The sequence below is a fragment of the Aythya ferina genome (genome assembly GCF_964211825.1).
Source record: "Aythya ferina genome assembly, chromosome: 1".
NCBI classification, from domain to species: domain Eukaryota; kingdom Metazoa; phylum Chordata; class Aves; order Anseriformes; family Anatidae; genus Aythya; species Aythya ferina.
Window position 1 is genome coordinate 100,107,002 of NC_140296.1, and position 26,032 is coordinate 100,133,033.

At 36.0% G+C, this 26,032-nt stretch overlaps 1 protein-coding gene across 2 annotated transcripts in view; it reads left to right on the forward strand.

Annotated features, from left to right (window-relative positions):
• Positions 1-26,032, forward strand: part of NCAM2 (neural cell adhesion molecule 2) — a 285,518-nt gene extending 259,486 nt beyond the window's left edge. For both annotated transcript variants that reach the window (XM_084530898.1, XM_084530899.1), the window contains exons 16-18: positions 11,556-11,760; positions 16,855-16,974; positions 22,687-26,032. In XM_084530898.1, coding sequence (XP_084387024.1) covers positions 11,556-11,760; positions 16,855-16,974; positions 22,687-22,798 — 437 coding nt within the window. In that variant the 3' untranslated portion in view covers positions 22,799-26,032. The remainder of the gene's footprint in view (positions 1-11,555; positions 11,761-16,854; positions 16,975-22,686) is intronic.

The following is a 26,032-nucleotide window of genomic DNA, read 5'->3' on the forward strand; positions in this document are numbered from 1 at the left end:
CCTTCTACTGTAATGAGAAGGACAAAAGGAAGAGGGTAATATATCTCCTGAGATGAATAACTAACACAATTTTGTTTGTATTTCTCTTAAAATTATAATAATAATAAAAAAAAAATTCTTTGTTCTGCCTTTAAAAACAATAAGGACAAAGTTATTTTACAACATTTTGTACAGTCTACAGGAAGACATCTTAAAATCTTGTCTTCCTACAGACAAGAAGGGGGAAGACACTAAAACAGATATTGGCAAACTAAATTATAAGTGGTAGATGTAGACTTATCAGCTTTTGAGTTGTAGCTTAAACTGTATTAAAATGAAATATATACATTCTCAAACTTAATTTGATATTCTGCTGTCATTAGTATATAAATGTTAAGTAAGTAAATTTGTTCCTTTAAATATAGTAATTGTAAAAGGAATTTCAGATCTTATGATTGATACAATCAATGGTAAATGACAGTCTTACCATTTTTTAACATTATCACATATTTTGAAATGCTAATATTCAACTGTCTGTGAGACTGAAGGCCTGAAATGTTCTGCACTGAACGTATGCTTTAAATTCAAATTGATGGCACAGAAACTTAAAGGAGGATAATGATTATTATTTGATATTGCAGTATAACTCTAAAGAACAGTATTTTGATTTACAACCTTTTGAGTCTAAGGCTGCCTTCATTCCTAATCAGATATTAGTTGCTGTCCTAAATTTATGAGTCACATGATTGATAATACAACTTCAGAAGTGATCCTTTATTTATTACAGTAGAGTTCATAGAAGATAAATTGCTGTTTGGATAAATAGGGAAATATTGTCCAGAAAAAGACACACATACTGCATGTATTAGAAAATATATTTGTATGGTTTTATGGGATATATAAAATATACTATCACTAAAGAACAAATTAACATTCCGTGTAATGTTTTGATGGAAGTATAGAGCCAAACATGTAAAAAATATGTGCATGTGAAAACTAGATAGAAAATAAACAGATAAAATGGTTTAATTAAAAAAAAAAAAAAAAAAGTGACTATATGACCAATATTCAGTCAGATTCCTTGGCCTCACTATATTTTGTTTCTAGCATGGAAAGCTCATTGCACTAAGTTTTGTAGCTCTACTCATGTATGTATGTAAATGCAAAAAAATAAATTAAAAAATGTTAGCTAATCAAAAGAATTTTATTTTTTTAAGAGTTAGAGATGCATATATTATTTGTTATTGGGCTAATAGTCTCCAATCTGTTGTTGATTATTTTAATTGCTCATTTCATCAGGGTTTTTAGGGGAAAGAGGGGAAAAAACTATGACTTTTAGGAAGTAATTTTAACAATATCTAGACAAACATAGCTTCTGAGGTCTGTAATGGCATCACTGAAATCTGTGCTACATTCAGAGCTCATTTATTTTCTCACATTTTACTTCATCTATTTCATTTCTCAAAATATACAAGGAATCTCCAGTTTTCCTTTGATACACACGTAGTGGACTTAAAGTGTAAGTGATGGAAAATTAGAGGGAAAATCCTATTTCTTCTAATGCCATTGGTAACATCCTAATAAAGTCAATAGTTTCAAATTGCAAGTGTAGAAATTTTACAAGCACTAAGAGGCTGAGGTAGGAATATCCATTTTTGTTCATTTTTATATATTCTGAAGTCCTGAGTAAACATAATAGTCACTCATGTCATCATAGTCCCATTACACAGTGTGATATTCTTATTAATTGTTTTGAATATTTATTTTAAACCTAACACATTTGTGTTAGGTTTTGTGAAATTCCTAGTGAAAAATTATTTTTCATATAATTTTAATGCATTTTAAATGAGCTATAATGAAAGCAAAAGAAATCTTACCAAGTATATATTTCTCACAGAATTACATTTAAAAATATATAAAATTTACCAGAAACTACTTATGTGAAAAATGTTGCAAGCACTACAGTTTCTGTAAGCTTGTTTTTAAAAACAATATGAAATGTGATTTAAAATAAATAAATAAATAAAATGGTTTAATTTGCAAAGCGATGACATACAGTTTCATTTCATCTCATTCACGTTTCACTGCTGTTTTGCTCCATTGGTTTCTTTTATGCATGCAATACTTACTGCCATCTCTCTGCTTTGTTCCTGAATAATGTGTGCATAGTGTAAATGTAAAGTCCTTCAGCATCTTTCCAAACATGATGTCAAGAATTGTATGTAATTTTGTGGTCTTTCATATGTTGTTCAAAGTTCATTTTTATGCAACTTCTGTCTTCATTTTTGTAATAAACAAAACTGACTTAAAGCATTTCTATCTGTTTTTACTTTATTACTGATAAACACTTTTTCCTGTATTGTCTACATTGTCTATTTTGTAACTGAAGAGATTTTTTAATCTTGTACCAATATTTACGTTCCTACAGTAAATCTCAATGTTTTATCCAATAGTGAATAGATCTTTTTTCAGAAAAGGAAAATCATTAGATTAGAATTCTCCACATTTTGGTTTGTCTCATATTATGAGATAGTATGGTGGCTGCCATACTTCTCAACTAATAGAGCAAATATGTGAAATATATGTATAAATACACTGTCTGAGCATTTGATCCATGCTGATTTAATCTGCCTTCTTGAAACAGGTGCATCCCAAAATGCAGGTGTTTTATACTAGGAGAAACTGTAGCAGTACCTGACTTTCTTGCTATGTGTAATTCTGCTGACACTTGCAGGTGTATCAGTGTAAATATTTCAAGTGAAAACATTTACCAAGTACTGGCAAAACTTAATATTTTAAGCTTCTCTTTTTATAGCCAACGCTATGCAATAGTCATACATTTAAAATATTATTCCAAGTAAAACTTCTGTGCTTGGAACTCCTGTGTTTGCATTTACCTCTGTAAAGAGCTAAAAGAAACTGTTGTCAAGCCTGAAATAGTTTATCAATTCAAACACAACCTAAGCATAGTTCTACTTTTCCAGGCCTCCTGACTATATTACTCTGGTTACAGCTGTCATCCAGCATAAAGATGCAAAAATCTCTCAGGTCTCAGTGGTATATGCACAGTGTGTTTTGAATCCTCCCAATTAGCACAGTAAAAACAATTTTGATCTTTAATGCAATAAGACTGCTCAAAACACTTATAATTGTATTTTTTTTTCGATACCCATGTCAATCTTAATTACTTTTTATAGGTTCTTAGAAATTCCTCCAAGTGACATGTTCAGTAAATCTGTTGTCAGTTTCGATTGAGGACAGTGGCTTGCAGAAACATGGTCGTTTCCGCAAGGCCTTCTAACCACCCAGGCCTAGAGCTGATGCCACAGACTGCACAAAGCTGCTCTCCCCTCAGAGCCTTTTCCTCCTCGATGTGCAGGAAGGCCAGGCTGCTTATGCCCTCACCATTAGCTGTGCTATGTTGAAAGCAAAAAGCAGTGGTTTCTCACTAAAGTGTAAAGTGCAAGGGTTTTTCCCTCCTTGGCATTTCTGCCTCGAACACACTGGGGAAGATGTGTTAATTATATGACTGAAGAGTGAAGCACTTGGAACTGAATTTCTCTTCTTGGCCTTGTATGGCTGCTGCTTCCACAGAAAGAGGGGGGGACTTCCTCCCTGTTTTTGCTGGTGTTTCCCAAATAAGTAAGCAATGGGTAAATAAATAAATAAATAAACATTATTCACAACAGTTACAGAGTAAATACATGAAAGAAGGAGCTACCTGACAACTCTTTAGAGATTCTTCTGAAGCTCCTTGAAGATAGTTTGACAATGCCAGGAATAATTCCTAAAACTTTGCTTAAAAAAATAATTAAGCATAACTCCAAAGAATATCTTCAGTTCAAAACTGAGCAAAATTTTTCTAATTACCATGGCCTTCTTTCCTTTCCCTTCTTATCCCTCAGCAGATACAGACGACATCCTTGACAAGCATACTTGAGTTGTGATTTATATTACAAAAATTGTTTTGTTTAGCTGTTTCAGTTACATCTTGTTTAAGACACCTTCGTATGAAAAAATGCTGTTAAGAACCATTAGAGTCAGTCAGAATTCAAGTACTACTTTGTATCCAGAAAGAGTCAGAAAATAAATTTGCCTCTAAAATTAGAAGAAAAAGTCCATTTCAGAAAACTTCTTGACTAGAGCATCTCTGCCATAGTGAAAAAAATTCCTTCACTCAAAGAAGTGTCAGAAAAGCGTAACATTTCTGATGGGTATAATTTTAGACATGCTGCTTTCAGTAGCTCACGTCTCTAAAGTCTATAATCTTACAGACTCTAAACTAAGAATGCCTATCCCTCCCGTGCGTCTTTGCCTAAGGTGCATGGCCTCTTCTTCATGGCTCTTCACTGAGCCCGCCATAGCTCCACCGTGGGCAGGCTCACATCCGTAGCTGCCGGTGATGAGCCAACGGGTCAGCAGTTCCTTCAGGGTGAGATGCATCATTTGTGGCCAGAAGAAAGTTAGAGGGAACCTTCGCTCGTCTTAGTTACATCAGGATCAATAATACTGCCCCATTATTTTTCAAAGCTGCACGTCAAGTGTATGTGTCAGACCACGTTACTCATGCAGTGCAGAGCACACACATCCTCATGTGCTTGTACACTGCCTTGCAGCAGTATCCATCCTAGTAGGAAGTTGTAGGAAAAATCGATAAGGAAAAAAAAAAAAAAAAAAACAAAACAACAACAAAACAAAACACTGAAATTAATGTTGGATAGAAACTTACCATCTTTTCGTATTAAGGAACAGGATAGAGAAGAACCTTAATTATTGCTGTGGTCTCTTTCGCATCATACATTCCTCCAGTAAATGCACAGAATCATAATGATGGTTTAAAAGTGGAAACTGCAATTGTATTGAATTTTTTGTTTCATCTGAAGATGGACATGTAGCTGCTGGGCACTTAGCTGGCTCAATAGCCAGGTTTTATTGCTTTAAATCACTGCAGGCAGCTCACACAGCTCTGGCTACGTCAGACAAATTATTGGGGGAGGGAGCAAAGGGGGGAGAATGCGGATGGGGACAGGGGATGTCACTAGTTGTTTGCTCCTTTTTGCCTCCCATTATTTTTTCTTCAGTAAGGCATAAGAGCCTTCAGTAAGGCAAGAGCCAAGGAGGCTCTTGTACGAAGCTAAGCATTGCTTTCTAGCATCATCCCATTTTCTGTAGGGCTTCACTGGTAAATCTGAGTACATGCTTCCTTCACATAGTACGCAAGATACGGTTCACTCTGGGTATGTGTAACTTCGGAGATTTGCTGGGTGTTGCACAGTCCTTGCATCTTGATCACCCACACCAAAGGAGTCAGAGCACACAACAGCTCCCCTTAAACATCTCTGGGACATTTCCTATTGGAAAATGGAGTATGAGGATGCTTTGACATGCAGTAAACAAAGTCATGCAAGTCCTACATTTGAGATATATCCAATTTCAATGCAAGAAAATGCAAAGAAGCATTAAAAAACAGTGAAATATATATATCAGTCATAATTATTTGACATAATGAGTCTTCTCATCTTTGCAGATGACACCAAATTAGGTGTGTGTGTCGATCTGCTCGAGGGTAGGAAAGCTCTGCAGGAGGATCTGGGTAGGCTGCACCAATGGGCTGAGGTCAACTGCATGAAGTTCAACAAGGCCAAGTGCCGGGTCCTGCACCTGGGGTGCAATAACCCCAAGCAGAGCTACAGGCTGGGAGATGAGTGGTTGGAGAGCTGCCTGGCAGAGAAGGACCTGGGAGTATTGGTTGATAGCCGGCTGAATATGAGCCAGCAGTGTGCTCAGGTGGCCAAGAAGTCCAACAGCATCCTGGCTTGTATAGGAAGCAGTGTGGCCAGCAGGTCTAGGGAAGTGATCGTCCCCCTGTACTCGGCTCTGGTGAGGCCGCACCTCGAGTACTGTGTTCAGTTTTGGGCCCCTCGCTACAAGAAGGACATCGAGGTGCTTGAGCGAGTCCAGAGAAGGGCAGCGAAGCTGGTGAGGGGTCTGGAGAACAAGTCTTATGAGGAACAGCTGAGGGAGCTGGGTTTGTTCAGCCTGGAGAAAAGGAGGTTCAGGGGCGACCTTATTGCTCTTTATAAGTACATTAAAGGAGGCTGTAGTGAGGTGGGGATTGGTCTATTCTCCCACTTGCCTGGTGACAGGATGATGGGGAACGGGCTAAAGTTGCACCAGGGGTGTTTTAGGTTGGATGTTAGGAAGAACTTCTTTACTGAGAGGGTTGTTAGGCATTGGAACGGGCTGCTCAAGGAAGCAGTGGAATCACCATCCCTAGAGGTCTTTAAAAGACGTTTAGATGTTGAACTTACTGATATAGTTTAGTGGAGGACTTGTTAGTGTTAGGTCAGAGGTTGTACTTGATGATCTTGAGGTCTCTACCAACCTAGACAATTCTGTGATTCTGTAGCTGCTGAAAACTGAGAAGTTATTTTCTTTTAATATGTACAAACTTGAATGTTCTTATATCCCCAAAGAGAATAAGGAAGCATTTCAAAGTATCTCAAAACAAATGAATAATTTCAATGATTAAAATGAAAAACTAGCAATTCAGTATTTGCAATACTCTGCCTCTAAAACACATCTCAGAGTATTATATACTTTTTTTTATGTCTGGAATGGCCCTGTATCACAGATCTACATCCCTGCCTGGAATTTTTACAATTCTGGTAAATTCCTATGTTGTTGCTGTTGTTGTTTTTCTCATGATGTACATGTTATTTAGATCTTGAGCATCTTCTGGCAATGCCTTGGCCTTCCACCTTTGTAGTTTTAACTGGTAAAAAAGACCTTATTACAGCTGTTTAAATTTTTGGTACTATATTATGTTTGTTCAGATGCTCATCAGTTGATACTAACTTTTAAAAAATCTATGTTATCTTTTTAGAGATTTTGAATAAGTATATGAATCTTGGAAGCCTTTGATTCTAAGAAAAGTTCCAGATTGGATAAAAATTGAAGAAAATTTTCATAGGTAGTCCAGAAATAACCATCATGGTTGAACAGTCTATGTAACAGTGAATGTGACAGAGCAGTTCAAGAAGATGATAAACAAAATCATTCTTTTTTCCTGCCACTACCCAGCGCAGCATTTTCAAACTCCTCCTCTAACTCATAGTTTTCAACTAATGTAGCTCAAAAGTAGTCCTAAATTTAGCTTTAGACCTATCTGAAAGAAAGGATAATCCTTCAAGCATAGTATCCCGTAATGCACACTCATTCATACCCATTCAAATGTAGCTGTCAGATGAGCTTACACAAGCCCTATGAGTTTAGGAAAGTACTTTACATCATAGCTTTTTTTTTCCCTTAAAAATGTAAATGATTGTGAAAATTTAAGGGCTACATAGAATAATCTCTTTCCTTTAATCCATTTCTGCTAAGGAGGAGGGGAAGGAAAGAAAAGCACAAAAAGGTGCTCAGTTGAATATTTTTCGGTAAAACCTAGGATCACTGAATGACTAAGGGTATAAGGGACCTCTGGAGGTGTTCTTGTCCAACTTCCCCATTCAAGCTGGATACTTTATGTACTGTATGCAATTATTATTTTCTTGCACAAGCAGTTGAATATATATGTTGTGATTCTGTAAGAGTACAGAGAACTTGTCACATGAAAGGATACACATTCTCAATATATGAATGATGCATATAAAGTGCCTGTTTCTTTGTGCAGAAGCAGTAGCTGTAGTTTTCTGTGGACTAATTTTACCAGTACGTTGTACACATTTAGATGGTGGTTCTCACTCTAATGCTTCCCATTAGAGACCTAAACTCCTAAAAATAATTCACTCAATTTAAATTTGAGTGTCCACAAAGCTTATCTTTCTATTTATTTCTCTTCACTGGAAAATTTTGCTTTACTTGACAAAGTTTTTCATTGCTCTTTCCTATTATTTAATTAACTCTTGCTTCATTTCTTCATTGCATTGCTGAAAGTTTTATAATCTTATTTCTATAACATTATTCATTGATAACATCTTAACTGAAGGAGTGAATGAGTAAAGTGACTCTGTTTAAAGTTGGCAGTTTCCTTCATTTTCATGACATGGTGTATTATATGTGTCACATTTAATATAATAAAAAGCACATTATTTTAAATCTAGCATATTTTTGACAAATTATAATGAAAATTCCCAGAACTATGGAATTTACACTTTTTTTTTTTTTCAATCAGCATTTTAAAAGCCTCCACTCTAAATAGATTACTAAGACAAGTAGGCAATAAACCTCTCCAAAATAATGTTAAGATCTATTTCACCCATGTTGATATTGAATTAGTGTGGTTTAAAATAAGTGTCCTTTCAAAGTGGAAAAGAAATACTAGATGTATAAATATGTTATTGTGGTACAGCAGAAAGTGGAATTAGTAGTTTGACGCCATTTGGTACATAATGGAACATTGTAAAAAATCCATTTAAAATCATTGCAACTTATAATGTATTTTTGCATTTTTATTTATTTATTTATTTTTTAAGAATTGTTACAGTAAAGCTAATCCCAATTTATTTAAGGGCAAAACTTTTTGATAACAAATTTTTCAAATTTGGTTGAAGGCTGTATATAGTATGACATTAGCATTTAATCTAGTCAAAAAAGTTGGTACTTCTGTTGATATCATACGATACTAATCCAAAATCTTACATTATTGTAATACCATAAGTATATTAGGATATGATTTTTGAAAGCAGTCATTACAAGTCTAAGCTTTCTTTAATAGTAATTGGCATTAGTTTTACAACCGACTCTGTGGCCAGACCAATACAAAGTCTCAGTAATTTAAGAAAGAACAAAATGAAACTGAATATAAAGTTGTTTAAAAGATGATTTTATGTAGCTTGATCGGTATAAACAGATATTCATATCCAATTTCTGCCTATCTTCACAAGAGAAAAGGACACAAAGAGCCTAAGGATGCTGATGCCAGCAATGTTCCACACTCCACAATGCTGCAGGATGTGGCTGTATTCTTGTCACTCTTTTTGGTGTGGGAGATAAAGGAAAGAAATACAAATGTTTGGAAGAATATTGCCAATCATAAGAAATCAAACTGAAATGTGAAACAGAAATCGACATGAATTGCAAGTAGGAAAATTAGGACAAGTAGGGCAGTAGGAAGGATGGGGAATGCTAAATGAAAAGTCAATGTATCAACCATAAAGAAATAGAAAAACATGCAACAGTCATATATTTAAGTATTAGATGTGTCACAAATACTGAGCTGAGAAATTAAAAACAGTCTTCTCCACAACTGTGACAATGAATATGATTGTCTTTTTTTACAAAGGAGCAATACTGTTACTATAAACATATCCTTCACTTGGTAGTGAAAATATTGTGTAGGCTTTTGTGTCATTAAATCACTTTTTAACCCAACGCCATGTTCCATTGACACAGGAAATGCTGTTTACATCAATTAAAAAATTATCTGCACAATTTATCTCCACAGGGAAAAGACCTGGTACAAAGAACAGAAGCTTGTGTGTATAAGATCCCTAGAAATGAACTCTGTTGGTTCTACTGGCATTATATTTGTTGAAACACAAGAGCATTTCAATAAACTGGGATTAAGTATCTATTTGTAGGTACCTGAAAATTCAGTTTGATAAACACAAATGACTGAATTTTTATAAAAGAGGTCATCAGTTAGATGGGTGGCTGTGGTAAGTTTTGGAAGGTGTATCAGAAGGTAATATTTAACTAGGAATGTTGATATTAAAAAAAGTAAGAAAATGAATTTGTGTGAAATGTCAACTTCCAACATTGCTGATGGAGTAATGCATGAATGATATATCATTTAATTGCAGCACCATTATTTTAGTTATTTAAATAATGTTCCTTAAGCCTTTTTGAAGAAAGGAGAATAACTTGAAATAATCTAGTAATTCCAGAAGTAATTGAAGTAATTTCATAGAAACCTGTCTATTCAATCACCCATCTAAATATACATATTGATTGCTGGCTTCTTGCATAATGCCATTCTGAAGAACAGTTCAGTAATAAAACAACCCATACAATAGGCAATGAAATTGATTGCATAAAAAGTAAAATGTTCCCCTCCTTTTGAAAAAGTGGTTTTTACCTTTCCATTTAAGATTTCTATCAAATAGACTAAGAAAGCATATATTTCTATTAGTATTCATTGATTTAGAAGTCATTAAGAAAATCATTTTCAATTATATTTGAAAGGGCAAATACGTATTTTCTTAAAAATTAGCTAAGCAAAAGTATAAAAACTGAAATGATGTTCTTATTCTGAACAGTCAGCAATGTATCATGGAGCTGGAAGAGAGAGAAAAAGGAAGATAGCAGTTACCCTGTTAAAACATTTATATTACATTATACTATGTTTTTCCATCTGTCTGTTAAGACAGTACTCAAGCAATCTACTGTTGAAAAAGTCTTGCTCTTATTTTGGAACAGGCATAAATAGAGCTGCAAATGGAAATATACCACTGCACTGCTGACTCATACATCACTCCCAAGACATGGTAACATCAAGCAAGCAATGCTGATGTGCAACACCAATGTGAAAAAAAAACAAAAAACAAACAAACAAAAAAAAACGGCCACAGTTCCCCCCTCCCCTGTGCTGTTGGCTCAGGACATAGCATCACACCAGGCAATTGTCATTAGCCAGTTTCTGGGCTAGACTGACACCTTGAACTAGCCAGGCCCATGTACCATTATGGAGTTGTCTTTTTTTCCCCTGAATTACTGGTCAGATACAAGTTGTCACCTTTATAAGGGTCATCTAAGTTTATAAACACAATAGCTGTTGTTCTTCTAAGAGTCACAGTATTCAAAACACATCATTGTCTATTACAGAAATACCGAGATGAAATGTTAAAATATCTTTTCTGAGATTTGTAATGAAGTAAAATTACCTAAGCAGCTTTAAAAATACAAGTACAGAAAGCAAGATCAAGTGTGGAATATGTTTATTTTGAAGTATATGAAAGTATTTCAATGTTCTAAACTACAGAAGATGAGGTTCTGGCCCTATAACCATTTAATAATATGCCTAGTTTTCCTCACACTAATTTATTTAAGACAGTATGCAACTGTTTGCACACTATTAGCCTGAAAAAACTCTTCTTTGACTTTTTCATTCTACTGTAATTTAAAAAATGACCTTTACAAGAATAAATACTGTTTTAGCACTCTCTTAAACCTTTCAGTAATTCTGCTTAGCACCATGTCTAATTAATTACATTTGAAATGTGGAAGATGACAACTTACATCAACTATTACTATCGTTTAAATGTTTTTCTTCAGCTGCATACTGATCTACTACTCAGTCTTGGAATGTTAAATTATGATATTATTTGTTATTAAATAGTGTGATTTGTGACCATATTGGAATTTTGGCAATGGAAAAAATACTATGTAGAAAAGGTGGGTCTTGATTTTTTAATCAGATTATATACATGCTTAATTTTCAGGACTGTTTCCACTGGCTTCTGAATGGCATATTCATAAACATCTTTTAGCCTCCTGATCTGTGACTTGAAAACTTTAGAAAATGTTATTCTTTGGAATTAATGTTATTAATAAATTCTCAATTTCTTTCTTTCAAGATACTCTTTTTAACGGTCTTGGACTTCGAGCCGTCATTGGCCTGGGAGTGGCAGCCCTTTTGTTAATTCTTGTGGTGATTGATGTCAGCTGCTTCTTTTTACGACAATGTGGATTGCTAATGTGCATTACCAGGAGGATTTGTGGGAAAAAGAGTGGTTCAAGTGGAAAAAGCAAAGAACTGGAAGAAGGAAAGGCTGCTTACCTGTGAGTATTAATTACTTATTTTAGAAACATTATTAGAAGAGAAACCTGGCTGTTCGACTCATATTTGCTTAATGGTTATCTTGCAGTTTGTCATTAAAGTTTCTATTACTTGGAAGAGCGTTCCCTGAAATGTATTGAATTGCTTTTGAACAAATGTTGCCTTAAAGTTTAAAAAAAAAAAAAAAAAAAAAAAAAAGATAAATAAAAGAGTATAGACCATACTTCATTTTAAGATGGCCTGTTTGTGCAGTTTGTGCTACTCTGACACAAAATAAAATCAATCACAGTTCAGTAATAGATACAGGCATATCTTGGGCTCATGAAAAACAGGTAAAAGAGCATCATAACTTCATTTCTACCAATCTAGCATTCTACCAGCTGCTAACACACAAAAACTCAGCATGTGGTTGCGGCATTGCCAGTAAATCTGAGAGTAAAGAACATGTTTTTTTTGAAAATATGTGAAATAGTTTCTCTTCTCAAATATAGCTATTGCTGGAAAATCTTGGGTTTTGCCTGTAGAGTTTTGGAATTACAAGTATTGTTTGCTTTTAAAAATAGAAGTGCTGAGATGGATGTGGCTGAAATGCGGGTACGCGTAATTGTTCTTCATAGCAACAGTTAATGATTGCTAAAAGTAGGTGGGGAAGAACAACCCCAGTTCTCACAAATGCCCTCGTATAGTGGCTACTTCATCAGACAAATGGGAATTGAATGGTCGTTTATGGACAAGTATGTTTCCTTAAATGATAGCAAGATCCTGACAAAACAGTTCAAGTACTGATTGTGTAAAATAATAGTGCTTTTAAGACCCAACATTTACAGGGTTTTCAAAAGGTAAGATGGAAAGATTACTTATGGCTTCTCATTTTAGGCAGTTCCATTTATTTACTAAATATGTCAGCTTCGTGTCCTTATTATGCTCATCTAAAGGATTTCTAATGCATACACTGTAATATTTGAGAGTGCTGTGTTTTGTGGCTTAAGCTCCACAAGGTTCAATTCCTGTGTGCTGCAGCTCTCCCAGCAGTCAGGCCTTCGTTCCCCTGCACCTTCACAGATTTGTCCTTCCCCCCAGCTGTTCGTAGAGCAGATCGAATTGGTGGCACTTAGTATTCATAGCTGCACTAGTCTTCTCTGTTGCTGATAGTAGAAGTGTAAAAGTCTCTTTTTTGGTTTTAGTTCTGGTTATTGTGATTCAGAGACTGCATTTTTCTGAGGTAACTTGATTGCATTTCTTGGTTGGGATCTTAACCCTTTTTGGAACAGCTTCACAGAACCAAAAGAATCAGAAGCAGGCACGCAGTATTTACGTCAAATAATACTTCTGAATAAAAGAGGTTGTGCCATAAAACAACTATTTCCTAACTGATCACAGGTAATAGTAAAGGCAAGAATAACACAGTTTTCTGTTGTGTGAAGTCAGCGTGTCCTGTTTAATAGAGTCAGCATTTGAAGCTTCTGGCTCAGGTTCAGCTTCCTACTGAGCATGGCATTGGTGCCATGGTAGCAGGAATGGGTGTAGAGACCCCTTCTGAATGGGAAGACCTTAGGGAGCTACAGTTGTAAATGTCACTTGACAGGAATCTATACATTGCTATCAACATCTGATACACACATACTATTCAGTGCTGTCTCAGCAAAGCATAAAACAGTTGCTTAACATCGATTCCTCCATGATACTTCTTTTACAAGAACAGCTTGTTTAACTATGTTTCTTATAGGGGTGGTTTTCAGTGAGCCAGATCTTTAAATACTTGGTACTATTCTTATTTTAGCCTGCTCTCTGCTTAATCTGTCAGTATAAAATTTCAAGACAGTCTTTGTTATAAATGAAGTCTCATCTCAATCTGAATTTAGTAATATTTATAAAAGAATATTTATAAATGGTATAAAAGGCAAGTAAACAGTGCTGAGTGTGCAGGGAGTCTACGCTCCACCAACACACACACACGAACATCAAACATTCTAAATATATAGAACATTGCTTTTACATACTAAACCCAAATATGCCTATACATACATACAATCAGAAAAGGTAACAAACAATCCTTTAAGTTCCATGACTTAACAGTCTTCATTTTCCATTCCTTTTCTTGATTACAAACAACAGTCTCCATCTTCCATTCCTTTTGAACAATATGTCTTGCTTTAAGTTGTCAAGCAACTCAGCCTTCGGGCCCTAGGTATCCTGTTCTTCCCAGATCGAAGAAAAGCTTATCCATCTCCTCTTCAAGGCCAAATAGGGCCTGGGTCAAAAGACACCTCCAGGTCACCAGGTGGTGTAACAGCAAAAGCCTTCGATGGCAGTAGCGGTGGGGGGCCGATGGCATAGCAGTTGGTTCAGTAAAGGAGCCCGCAGCTCCCTCACTTTCTGGCAAACCACACGTTTCTGACTGTGGCCCCACATGGCTCTTTAAGGCCTCAGAGATTGCTTGCCAGGTGCCGAGCAATCCCACAGCAACCTTGTCGTCTTTAGTTGCAGAGTCCCACACCTTGACCTCAATTTGGTCCCATATTTCAGGATCATAAACTGTCTGATTGTTAATAAGGAGAATAAGCTGTAAGGTTACCAGGACAGTCTTTGTTTCAAAGGACGTATGATTCCCCATAATGCACAACTGCTCACCAGCGAGAGGCAGTTGTGTGCATGGGTCCGCTTCTCTCAGCTTGAGCTTCTTTCCAGCTCCGGTGTGCCATTTCCAGAGACTTTCTGTACGAGCTTCTCTGAGCGGTTTGCTGAGTTTGGCTGAACCTATCTTCATGAGGCAATCAATGTGCCTGTTCCCGTTCTGGTCTCCGTTCTGCCAGCCTGTTCCTTTCCTTTTCATTCCTTCTTTCTGCTTCTTTATTGATGATATAACTTCAAAACATCGTGTTGCCTTTTTTTTTTTTTATCTTGAGGGCAGGCTCCCCTCTTATACCCTTCACCCCACAGCAGTCCTTTTCAAAAACAACATTTCATTGATCAAACAAGTTTGCAAATAACAGCAACGGCAAACACCCAGAAACTTTCATGCCTTAATGGCTGGAGAACGAGCAACCCGAGACTGCATGGAGTCTCCTGAATCACCCTTCTTTGTTCCCTCTAAACTCTTTTACATTTCTGATGGCCTCATCGTTAAGAGTCTGATGTTACCATCAACCACAGGGCTTTCCGACCCCCATGGCCACGCTCCCAAATCTCCCCCTTCTTTATTAACATCAACCATTTTCTTGACACGAATTGCCACTCCATATATAACAGGCTTGAAGAGAAAATTTTAATTTATTTCATGCCAACTTCCATTCTCTAAAAGACATTCCCCTCTTTTGGGGAATAAATACATCAGTTCACATTCTGAAATTTTGAGCGGTTTTATGGTACTTTTTTGTTGCATTTTGATTGGTAGGTAATCTGTTGTCATTAATTAACTTGCACATGCAACGGATGCAGATGAAACAACGCATATAGCATACACACAGCCACCTGGAACTGAAATGGCAGGATTTGTAGTTTCCTACAAATAGCTTTCCCCTCAGTGGAATTTTTAGTTGTTATACAGTTTGTACTTTCTCTGCAGATCAGTTGCTCAATTATCTTGTCCATAGGACTGTACATGTATAGACAAACCAACTAGAACTTACTGTTTCCTCCACCGACTGGACTATTATGATCCAATATCTTTTCATAGATATGAGGCAGCCATGAGTTTAATTGTAACTATATAGAAATGTTATCAAACAGCTGTGTAAATGTCTACATAGCACCTAAATTAAATGCCTCAGTTATGTGCATCATCTACAGAAATTAGCATGGTATCATACACACGTGCATGGTATCACACACAAATCATGATACTGTGCAAAAATATATGTGTGTGTGTGTGTACATATTTTAGGCTTCTATCTTTGAATCCTTCCCTAGTCCAGTTCTTGGTTACACGTTTATCTGTGCAACACTCGTATTAGCCTATAAAGATTTTCCTTGAGTATAATTACCAGAGAATGGTCAAGTTTTCCAGGTACTTCCTGAATAGATTGGTATCGTTATAACAGCCTCTTTAAAGACTATCATCTCAGAAATAATGCAAAAAATGTAAGATACAAATTAGACAAGTTTTTAACTAGAGCTTTGCTATGGCAGTCTGAATGCTCTATAGAATGTGGCAGTTCCAAAAAATAGTCTGTTAAATATAAAAACAGTTGCTCACCTGTAACTCAGTTACCCTGTGTTTCTAGACTGCAGCTGATAAAAGTTACAGGATAAAATTCCTGACTTGATGCAAGGAATTTTTAAATATTTAAATGGAAAGAGGTTTTATTTTGAAAATATCAGATAAATCTTGGATATCCTTTGATCTGCCTTTTGAGATTAAAAGTATATGTGCTAGTTATAATTAATCAATAATAATATTGCCAATGCTTCTGTAGAAGCAAACAGAGCTTTCCATATCAAGTCCATATTTACAACAAAACTGTAATAGCAATACTCACAATTATGTTTTCCTTACAGTTCATTGTCCAATAGACACAAAGGTTTTTGATTGCCTTACATGGGGAAAACTAGCATCTGTTCCTAAAATGGGGGAATTTTCATATGGAAACAATTTCTTCCACCTGCCTGAATAGAGCAAGCTAGGTTCTTATCACACATGGGCTCTTTGCCCTGCTCTGGCAGCTGGGATTGTCAGAATCTCAGAAGATAAAAACACACTTGTGCTATGTGTATGCTACCAGAAAGGCTCTTTATACTGCCAAAAAATTCAAGCATAACTGGGCATCAAGTCTTATATTTACTATACTCAGTTAGCCTAGTTTATGTCTATTCCCATGAAGAGGTCATCGTCTTATTACTTTGTCGTAAACAAAATGCTCTTTTAAGATGTTAATCCGTGATGTTTTTGGAGTAAGTATCCATGGATACAGGATACTTTGAAGACTTCAAGGAATTGGGAATACACTGTTAAATGTGTCTCAGTGGTGTTAATCATCAATAATTAGATCTACCTTTTCTTTGCTTACTTTTGAAAGCAAAAATCTTGATAATTAGTTAAGCGTAATGTATGTGGTTAATATGATGATAAAGTCTAAGGCTCTTCTAACAATTTTTAGGAAAGATGGATCAAAAGAGCCAATAGTGGAAATGAGAACAGAGGATGAAAGAATTACCAATCATGAAGATGGAAGCCCAGTAAATGAGCCAAACGAGACAACTCCCCTCACAGAACCAGAGTAAGTAGCTTGATTTTCCCCAGAGTCTGACACGGACTCCTCCTAACTACAAGGCTGACTTCAAGATGGGAGGGAGAGAGGTACACAACAACCTTGTACAGCAGCAGTGCAGTTCACTTGTGGTGGTTTTTTTTGTTTGTTTGTTTTTTTACAGTAGTCACACAAAAACATGGTACCCCTAATGCAACAGCCAAGGTTATCACCAGATACTTCTCTCTCCTTTCCGTGACCCAGACTACAACCACGTCCTAGTGTTATCCAGCCCCAGGATGGCAACACCACTATAGTGGGAGTTCTCCAGCATACCGGGAGGTTAGCAAGTATCCAGGGAAATTTTCTGGCCCTCCCTGCTGCCCTGACCCTTGTGGTGCTCATTCTCTGCTCTGGATGAAGACAGACCTGATGCCAGCACCCAGGAGGCACAGGCAGCCCTGCCCTGCCCTCACTGCCCCATAGCACCCATGCCCATGGCCCATCATCTCCAGGCTCCTCAGCAGCCCATGCCCGGCCCTGATGGGATGTGGGCCCACACACCACTGCTGCCCGAGCTCTGCCCACAATGCTGAGGGGCTGGAGGGTGAGCACTGAAGGGCCTGTTCATCAGACGGTACAGAGCCCCGAACTTTGATGGAGTTACAGTGTTTTTTTAACAAGAGAGAATCTTCTTGTAGGACAGTCCCTTTCTCTTTAATCTTCTGAAAAATACTTAGAATTTGTATTGAGGGGTTCTACAGAGAACCTGGTTATGTAAGGAGTCATAGTAATGTAGCTATAAACATTATACAAACTCTGGTGGGTTTTGGATATGTTAGCAGCTTAGGCACCAGTGCCAAATTGTTTAATGTCTTTAAGACTAACTGTTGAACCAGATCTTGCAAATACATAAGATGCATTTCCCAAGGGACAAAATACAAGGAAAAATTAAGTTTGCTTCTTTCCATTTCTCTCAGTCATTAGAACAGCTGTCAGGAGTGAAATACTAGAAAGTTAAGATCAAAAATGTTTTATTATCTTAATGGGGGGAAAATAACCAGTCACTGGTGGCAGGAAAAATAGCTAAATCATTGGGACGACTGATTAGGAGTTAGATGGGTATCATGTCCCTGGGAGAATAGGACTGCTGAAAGATATTAATAATGATGACTCTTTCTTTCTTGGCAATTTCTTCTCTGACAATTAATGGCAAAAGGCAGCAGTGCAAGGCACAGCTGGATGGAGGTCAGATGGGTTAGCTAAAGATTCAGGACAGTGTCACTTACAAAACCAAAGATGAAACAAGAAAACATCATTCAGGCAGGACATCTGAAGGGACACAGGCTCTGGGGGAGCACTGCAAGACCTGCTTACGCTAGTCATAACAGATGAGACAAAGAAGAAATATAAGTTGCAGGTGAGATGCCACTGAAGGAAAGGAAGATGCAATAGGGTAGAACTAAGTCTCTAGGTGAGAGTAACACACAAGCACACTGTGAACAACAGGTGCTATATCATCCAGGTCATACCCCAGGAAGGGGCAAAGATGACCAGCAGGGATCATGGAGCAAAGAACTTAGCTTGTAGGAGGGAAGAGTTTGAAGGGTCAATCAGAAAGTATTCATAGAGAAAGACAGGCATGTCCTATGTATCTGAGGAAAAATATTTCAGGATAAGAGATCTGTCTATGCGATACCTGTCTCTTGACCACAGAGTCAGCCTAACTCTGTGCCTAACTTTCAGGAAGACGGTTTTTTTTTTTTTTTTTTTTTTTTTTCAATAAAGAAACATAAATCCACGCACTATGTTACTTTACAGAATGGTAGAATATTCTTTGTTGGAAGGAACCTACAAGGATCATTTCAAGTCCAACTCCTGGCTCCACATAGGTCTACCCAAAAATCAGACCATGTGTCTGAAAGCACTGTCCAAACACTCCTAGAACTCCAGCAGGCTCACTGCTATGACCACTGCCCTGGGGAGCCTTTCCCAGTGCCCAACCACCCTCTGGATGCAGAACCTTTTCCTAACACCCAGCCTGACCCTCCACTGTCCAAGCTCCATGCCATTCCCTCAGGTCCTGTCACTGTCCCCAGAGTGCTGTCCCACACGGTACTCAAGGTGAGGCTGCGCCAACACAGAGCATGGCAGGACAGTCACTTCCCATGACCAACTAGCAATGCCATGCTTGATGCACCCAAAGATACTTTGAATAATAACATAATGATACTCAGATATTTAAATGCAATTTAAGCATTTTTGTTAAATAATTAATAAAAGGATTATTTTGTTTTACAATAGTGGAATATTGTTGTTACATTACTCAGCATATTACTCAGTAATCTTTATTTATTTTAACTCAGGTGATTCTGTTAAAGCCATGCTTGGAATCCATTTGTGATAGATTAGCAAAAAGCACTTTTACCTGAAAGTAACAAGTTCTAATAATACTATCAGGAAATCAATTTAAGCTGTGCATTTCTTATTATATTTCTGTAATATGATGAAAATGCCACATGCAACACAGTACTATAATTACATTCTTAGTCTGATATTATATTTCTAGTATTGATGGAGTTTTACTTAGTAATAATGAATCTGTGTGAATTTTAGTATCAGAATAGGTTGGAGTCATTTTCCTATAAAATAGTCATCTAACAGAGAAGTAAATATTCTAGTTAAAGCCTTGTGTTGGTACTGTCAGCAGAGTATTGTAGTTTTAGGCCACTTGCAGTGTTAGGGGAAGTAAATATTATTATTGATTGATAACAGACAGTGACTGATAAAAACGAAATAACCTATTAAAGTTTGCCAGTCTTTTTTTTCCTCCAAAAAGTTTTTACTGTAAAATGCTTTAAGATTTGAAAGAATTACTGTTTTCACAGCTGAAAAAAAAAAAATATTTCAAATAGGCATAGATAAACAATAATTAGGTGTAAGAAAACTGATGTAATTTGAACATTTAAACTTGATTTAGCTAATTAAAGCAGGAAATTATTGAATCAGATAATAGAGATTAAATATGAATTAAAATTTTAAACAAAGGGATAGGAATGTTTCAAAACAGCAAAAATGTTATCATAGTCAAAAGTGTTTAAAAATAATAATAAGGTCAAATAATTCTGCATTGACTTTTTAATGAGGAAAACCTATAAACATTTTGTTTACTTCTAGGTCACTTTACTGCTCTTCTTGCTGGCATGTAAAGGAAAAGTAAAAATCCCTGTTTGCATAAACTAAAAAAAATCCCTGTTTGCATAAACAGGGATTTCAGTAATATCTGAAACCCTTAGTAGGGTTTTAGCAATATCTTCCTATTTCAAATACTTATAAATTATTTGTGACATGCTCTTAATCTACTTCTCCAAAAGTAATTGATTTAAATTTACATACAAAATATTCTGTCAATTTCTAGTTATTACTTTGAGTAAATAGTCCCTCCCTTTCATAGAATTATAGAACGATTTGGTTGGAAGGGACCTTAAAGAAAGACCATCCAGTTCCGCCCTCCCAGCTATGGGTCAGGACACCTCCCATTAGATCAGATTGCCCAAAACCCCATCCAGCCTGGCCTTGAATGCTTCCAGGGCATCCACAGCTTCTCTGGGCAAATCTGTTCCAGTGCCTCGCCAACCTTATAGTAAACAATTTATTCCTTATCTCTCTTGGTTTAAAGCCGTTATTCCTTGTCCTAGCAGAAATTACTCTCCTTTTATATGAAACTTAATTAAATATGGTGATTTTTTAAAACAGATTGTTTTGCATCATAGGCCTTTAACACAGGTGTGTCTCATAAGCCATGCTTCCTCTGCCACAGTGTTTTATCCTTTTTTAAAAATAGATTTCTGCTGTTTCCATTCTTTCAGGTGTCATGTTGTGGGCTGAAATCTGTTTCCTTTGGTTGTGCCATGTGAAACAAACAATTACTAAACTCCCTCTGTATTCAAAGCCAGACAGCTGGTATACATCCTACATATTTTACTATAATAGAACAAGTTAGTCTTCTCTTTGATTTTTCTTAGATGCAGGTTGTGAGAAACACTCCGTAGCCAATAACTTAGGCTCAGGCGAGGATCTCAGTGAAGTAGTCATTTATTCGCGATTGCAATGGCGGGCGCCCCACAAGCAGGAGAGAGCGCATCTACTAGTTCCAAAACACAGTTTATATACCTTTTGATGGCAGGACCCTCCCCTGTTTCCCCACTGAGTGGGTAATCCAGATTCACAATCTATCTGATGCTTCACAAACAATGCATGGCCTTCAGTCGCCGGCCTGTTAAATTTCAAATTTCTTTTGACATTTTTACTGCTTGAAGTGGTAATGTTTCTTCACTTATCTGACTTGACTTGACACCGTGATTTTCACCTAATTGTCCTAAGGAGTCTGATTGTCTGCATTTTACAAGGTCGCCTGCTAAACTTTCTTATCACTGTAAGCATATCTCAGTACCACATTCCCTCCTTCTAAACAATGTAACTCTGCAAAAACAACATTTCTATTCCCACAAGGTTATGCTTACTGTTTAACCTCTTCATAAATAGCAACTTACTAGTTCATTTCAGCCAGCCTAAATATAAGACTGGGAGCTTGGGTATTGCTTTGTTATATTTATTGTTATCAAACATTGTTATTACAAGACATTCCTAAGGGATTCCTCAGACAAGTTTGCAATAGTATAGTGCTCTTTGAGACATCAAAGCAATCACAGTAGAAGATTACCGAAACATTTTTCATAACATTTGTTATGAATGAAAAAAGACATATGCATACTATTCCCTAGTTAGAAAACAGAAAGCAAACCCAAACTGGAATCAGGATTAACAGCTACTATGCCTAGGAGATATTATTACAGGAACATCTGCCTAAACCGTACATATTTTTCACAGATACATTTTGACTGGTAGCAGGGAATCTGATTTTCAAGAAGTCAAGAATGAAATCTGTGTTTTGTCTTTCCTATAAAGTAAGGGTGGGGCTTTTGGCATTGGAATTTAGGATTTTAAAATAAAAAGGGAATCTTTAGACCATTTCTGAAATTAAAATACTAGCTGAAGGTCTTCATGCATTCAAATATGAACAGCTTTTATCTCAGGGATGAATGTAAGTGGACAGCTTCTTATTGTGCCATTTCTCACAAACTTAGCCTTAAAAAAGTTGTAACTTAGTAAAGCACTTTGCTTCTTTGACCTAGTGAAAATAAATTGTAGAAGTTTGTAAAGAATAACCTCCATTACCTCCTTGAGCTAGAAAACATTATTTCCCTTACCTGTGTCTTGGCATAGCCAATGGTGGATGTCTTCTTTCATATGCAACTGCATTTACAGTTGGAAACAGACAAAAAAATAAATAAATCTAGATTCCACAAAAGACTTGACTTTGTGTGTTTAGCAGTATCTTAACGAACACATAGCTCAGGGTCACATTCACAGAATTATAGAAGCTGGCTATTTGGCATTCTATTATTTCTTCTGTCATATTGAAGAAACTATTTTGGGCAGCAACAATGTGCTTATCATATGCCATTTAGCTTTTTCTGTCTTTACAGAATTCTGGAAAGAATTGATATTAATTATTTTGAGAGTAAGAACACTAATACTCAAAGCAATTGTAAATTATTTCAGTTAAGTATGTTTTTATAAACACTATGGGCTGTATTAACAATGTACATACTGTAGACTTAAATTCCAGATGATGTGTTGTGTTTTGTAACTGCCATGATTTCTCCTTTCTTCTGATAGGAAGCTGCCACTAAAGGAAGAAAATGGAAAAGAAGCTTTAAATCCAGAAACCATAGAAATCAAAGTTGCTAATGACATCATCCAGTCAAAAGAAGATGATAGCAAAGCATAGAAAGATAAACTACAGCTATCTGGATAATACATTTGGATTGAAGCAACCCCATGACCAAAACTTTACAGCTGACCTTAATTTCTTGGGAAACTTAAGCTTGGAATAGTTAGTACATGTGTACATATGATGAAACAGTTTCTGTCTACAGTTCCTTTCTATTTTTTTGTTTTGTTTTGTTAATGGTTTTAGTATGTAGGTTTGCTGACACCAAGTCCCATGGTATACATTTGAAAAATCTTCAGAATAAGAACTGTAATTTATTATATGAAAAAAGTATGTCTATTTAGAAGAATACTTTGCAAAGCACCCCTAACCACACATCAGGTCTCTGGATCTTACAGTGCGAGCTACATACATAAAGTGCCATATATTATTGTATTTGTTTCCATTTATAATAAAGCAAAAGTTTAGGTTGCCTTTAAAAAAAAGAAGTCTCAGTACAATATTTAAGACTTTGGCACTGGCAGACACTCAGTAGTCATTCAAGCTGTGCATATCACTTGAAACAAAACAAAATAAAAACCAGACCGTCTTCAACAGCACAGAGCCAGCTACACCTGCAGTTTCACCTGGGTTTTCTAGTACAATAGCAAAAAAAAATGACAACCATGATGTACAGATTTAAAACAAAATGGCTGAATTTTGTGGAAGTATATTGGTCTTATCCTAACTATGTGAGCATGATTCTGAAAGGCCCCAAGATTTTCAGAATGTCCAGTTTTCTATATTAATGTTTGGAAGGTTGTATGTAAACTGGAATGCAGGAAATGTGCAAAAAGTAAACTCATTTTTGGTAACTTTTGGCTTCAAATGAAACCTTATAACACAAGCTCACATTAGTTTCCCCAATATATTCATTATACAGTATTCATTCTTCTTTTAGTTATAACCATTTAATCAAGAGATAAACTGTATTTTATGGTAGTAGATATATTTTCACCACAAATCAGTATGTGAAATATTTAAACTTGAGCTTATTAAAGAAGCACTTCTTACGTTATGATTTCATATCTTTTGTCATATCAAGAAACAAAAGAACAGATGGTAAGAAGGACTTTGGCTAAACGGTTAGTAACAGTTTTAAATTTTTAATGAATAGCATCTTGTATGAGGCCAAATATATATATTTTTTTCCTGTCAAGCACTCTTTAAGATAATCTTTTTCTATTATTTGGGCTAATATGCACTACTTGAAAATTTGGCTAATTTATTTGATGAAAAATTCATTCTTACTTATTATTATTGATTTAATGGTGTCACTAATATGAGTAATACATTTTGTTTCCATTTCAGCACAGTGTATCCACACCTACCAAATTGTTCAAATTCTTGCTTTGGAAAGAGTAGATAAACCACATAGGATACTAGAGTAGAAAATTTTACTTGTCAGGATTAAATTGTAGAGTACTTTTTGGATTCTCCACATCTAAGTCATGAGGTTTAACTGTAGCCTTACTCGGCAAATTATGTCTTCTCCATGCTATATCTAAATTTATCTCATTTGCAGTACGTAAACTGTTTAATTTCACAAAGAATGTTATCAATTCTTTGCTGATATTTTGTAGTTATGGCAAAGTGTTTGACTTCTGTGCAGCAAAGCCAAATTGAAAAGTAAAAGAATGTCTTTAATTTTGGGGGAAATGGCAGGTTAACCTTCTTGTTAACCCAATCATTAGTGCTTTTGAAAGAGTTAATGAGGACATAATTAATTTATGTATCTTTCTTATTTTTCAATCCCAACTAATATTTTTTTTTTCCCAACTTTTCCTGGCTTTGGAAAAAAAGATACAATGAACCAAGTATTGAAGACAGAGGTATAATGCTGGTGTGGCTAGGATAAGAGGCCAAGTTCCCACAAAAAACAAAGTGAAAAGAATGGGTAACAGCAATGTAGGATGAAAGTCATGAAAGAGAACCATTTAAAACTGCTGCAAAGAGGTCTCTTTCAATGCTAAGGCACTACTGGATGAAAGAAAGATGAATATACTCCCTTATGGTCTCTCATTGTTGCTACTATGAACTGTGCAGGCAGTATTACCAAGTAGCTGCTTGCCTGTTAAATTTCTGTCCTGTTTCTTTCTGAGTAAGTACACAAAGAGCAGGACTGTCCCCTAATCAATAATTAAGAAAAATGGTTGTCTCGTTTATGTATGTGAATATATATTCTTTCTACAAAGTATGTATATGCAACTGGGCTTTCTCCCTCCATTGACATGCAAGGAAGGGACCTGGAATATTGAAGTAGTTGAATGCAGATGGTGTGGCTTGAACGTCTGTAACCCACATCATCTCATGCAGTATTTTTACCAGGGTGAGGATGAAGGTAGGAGACCTTCTTTCCTCTTCTATCTGTCAAAACAAGTTTATGTGCATACTCACATAAGTCAAGGTTCACTAGACAAACAGTGCTTTTTCTGAAGCCAGCATGATCATTTGCACAAGGTTCCTGTGGGCAGGACTAATCCTTTCTAGGCTCAACTGTAGTTGCATTTTCAATTTTAGTCCTTTTTCTTCAGACTTATACAAAAGACTTTCATGGCCTAACAACTATAGGTTGGTCAGTGGTGGTGGTGGTTTTTTTTGTTTGTTTTTTCTTTGTTTTTTTTTTTTTTTTTTTTGGGGGGGGGGGGGAGTTGTTTATTATTTTTATTATTATTTTTAAATATATGGCTTCTAATTATAATGTGAAAGGATTAGAAGATTTAAAAGGTCTCTTCAGCACATTTAGTATTAATACTCCTGTCCTACTCTTCACAAGTTAAATATACAGCAAAATTATTCCAATAAGGGAAGCAGAAGCAGTTCCCAGTATATTGGATTACAATATATTTATTTTCTTCCTGCTGTAATGTCTCTTGCCAATTAGGTTGAGAATTTAACAGTTCAAAATTATTGGCATACTTATTGGCATACTGCTCCAAGAATGCCTTTTCATCTGTGGACTAATATGTTATCTCTTGTGTTTTGACTATGATGAAAAGAAAGATGGCTTTTTATGAAGAAAGCCAAACTATAACTATGACAGGATGCTCAAAAACACTGATATTTGCAAGTATTTCCAAATGAGGGACAGTGCATAGTAATTTGTAAGGTATGTGTAGAACTGGAGTAACATCATTTCTTTATTTTTTCCTAATCTAGACTAAAAAGAAAAGAAAAAAAAAAAAGGTATCTGTATAAGTGTCACTTTTACTGTCTAAAAGTAATTTTAAGTGTTAGTATGAAATGTCAGAA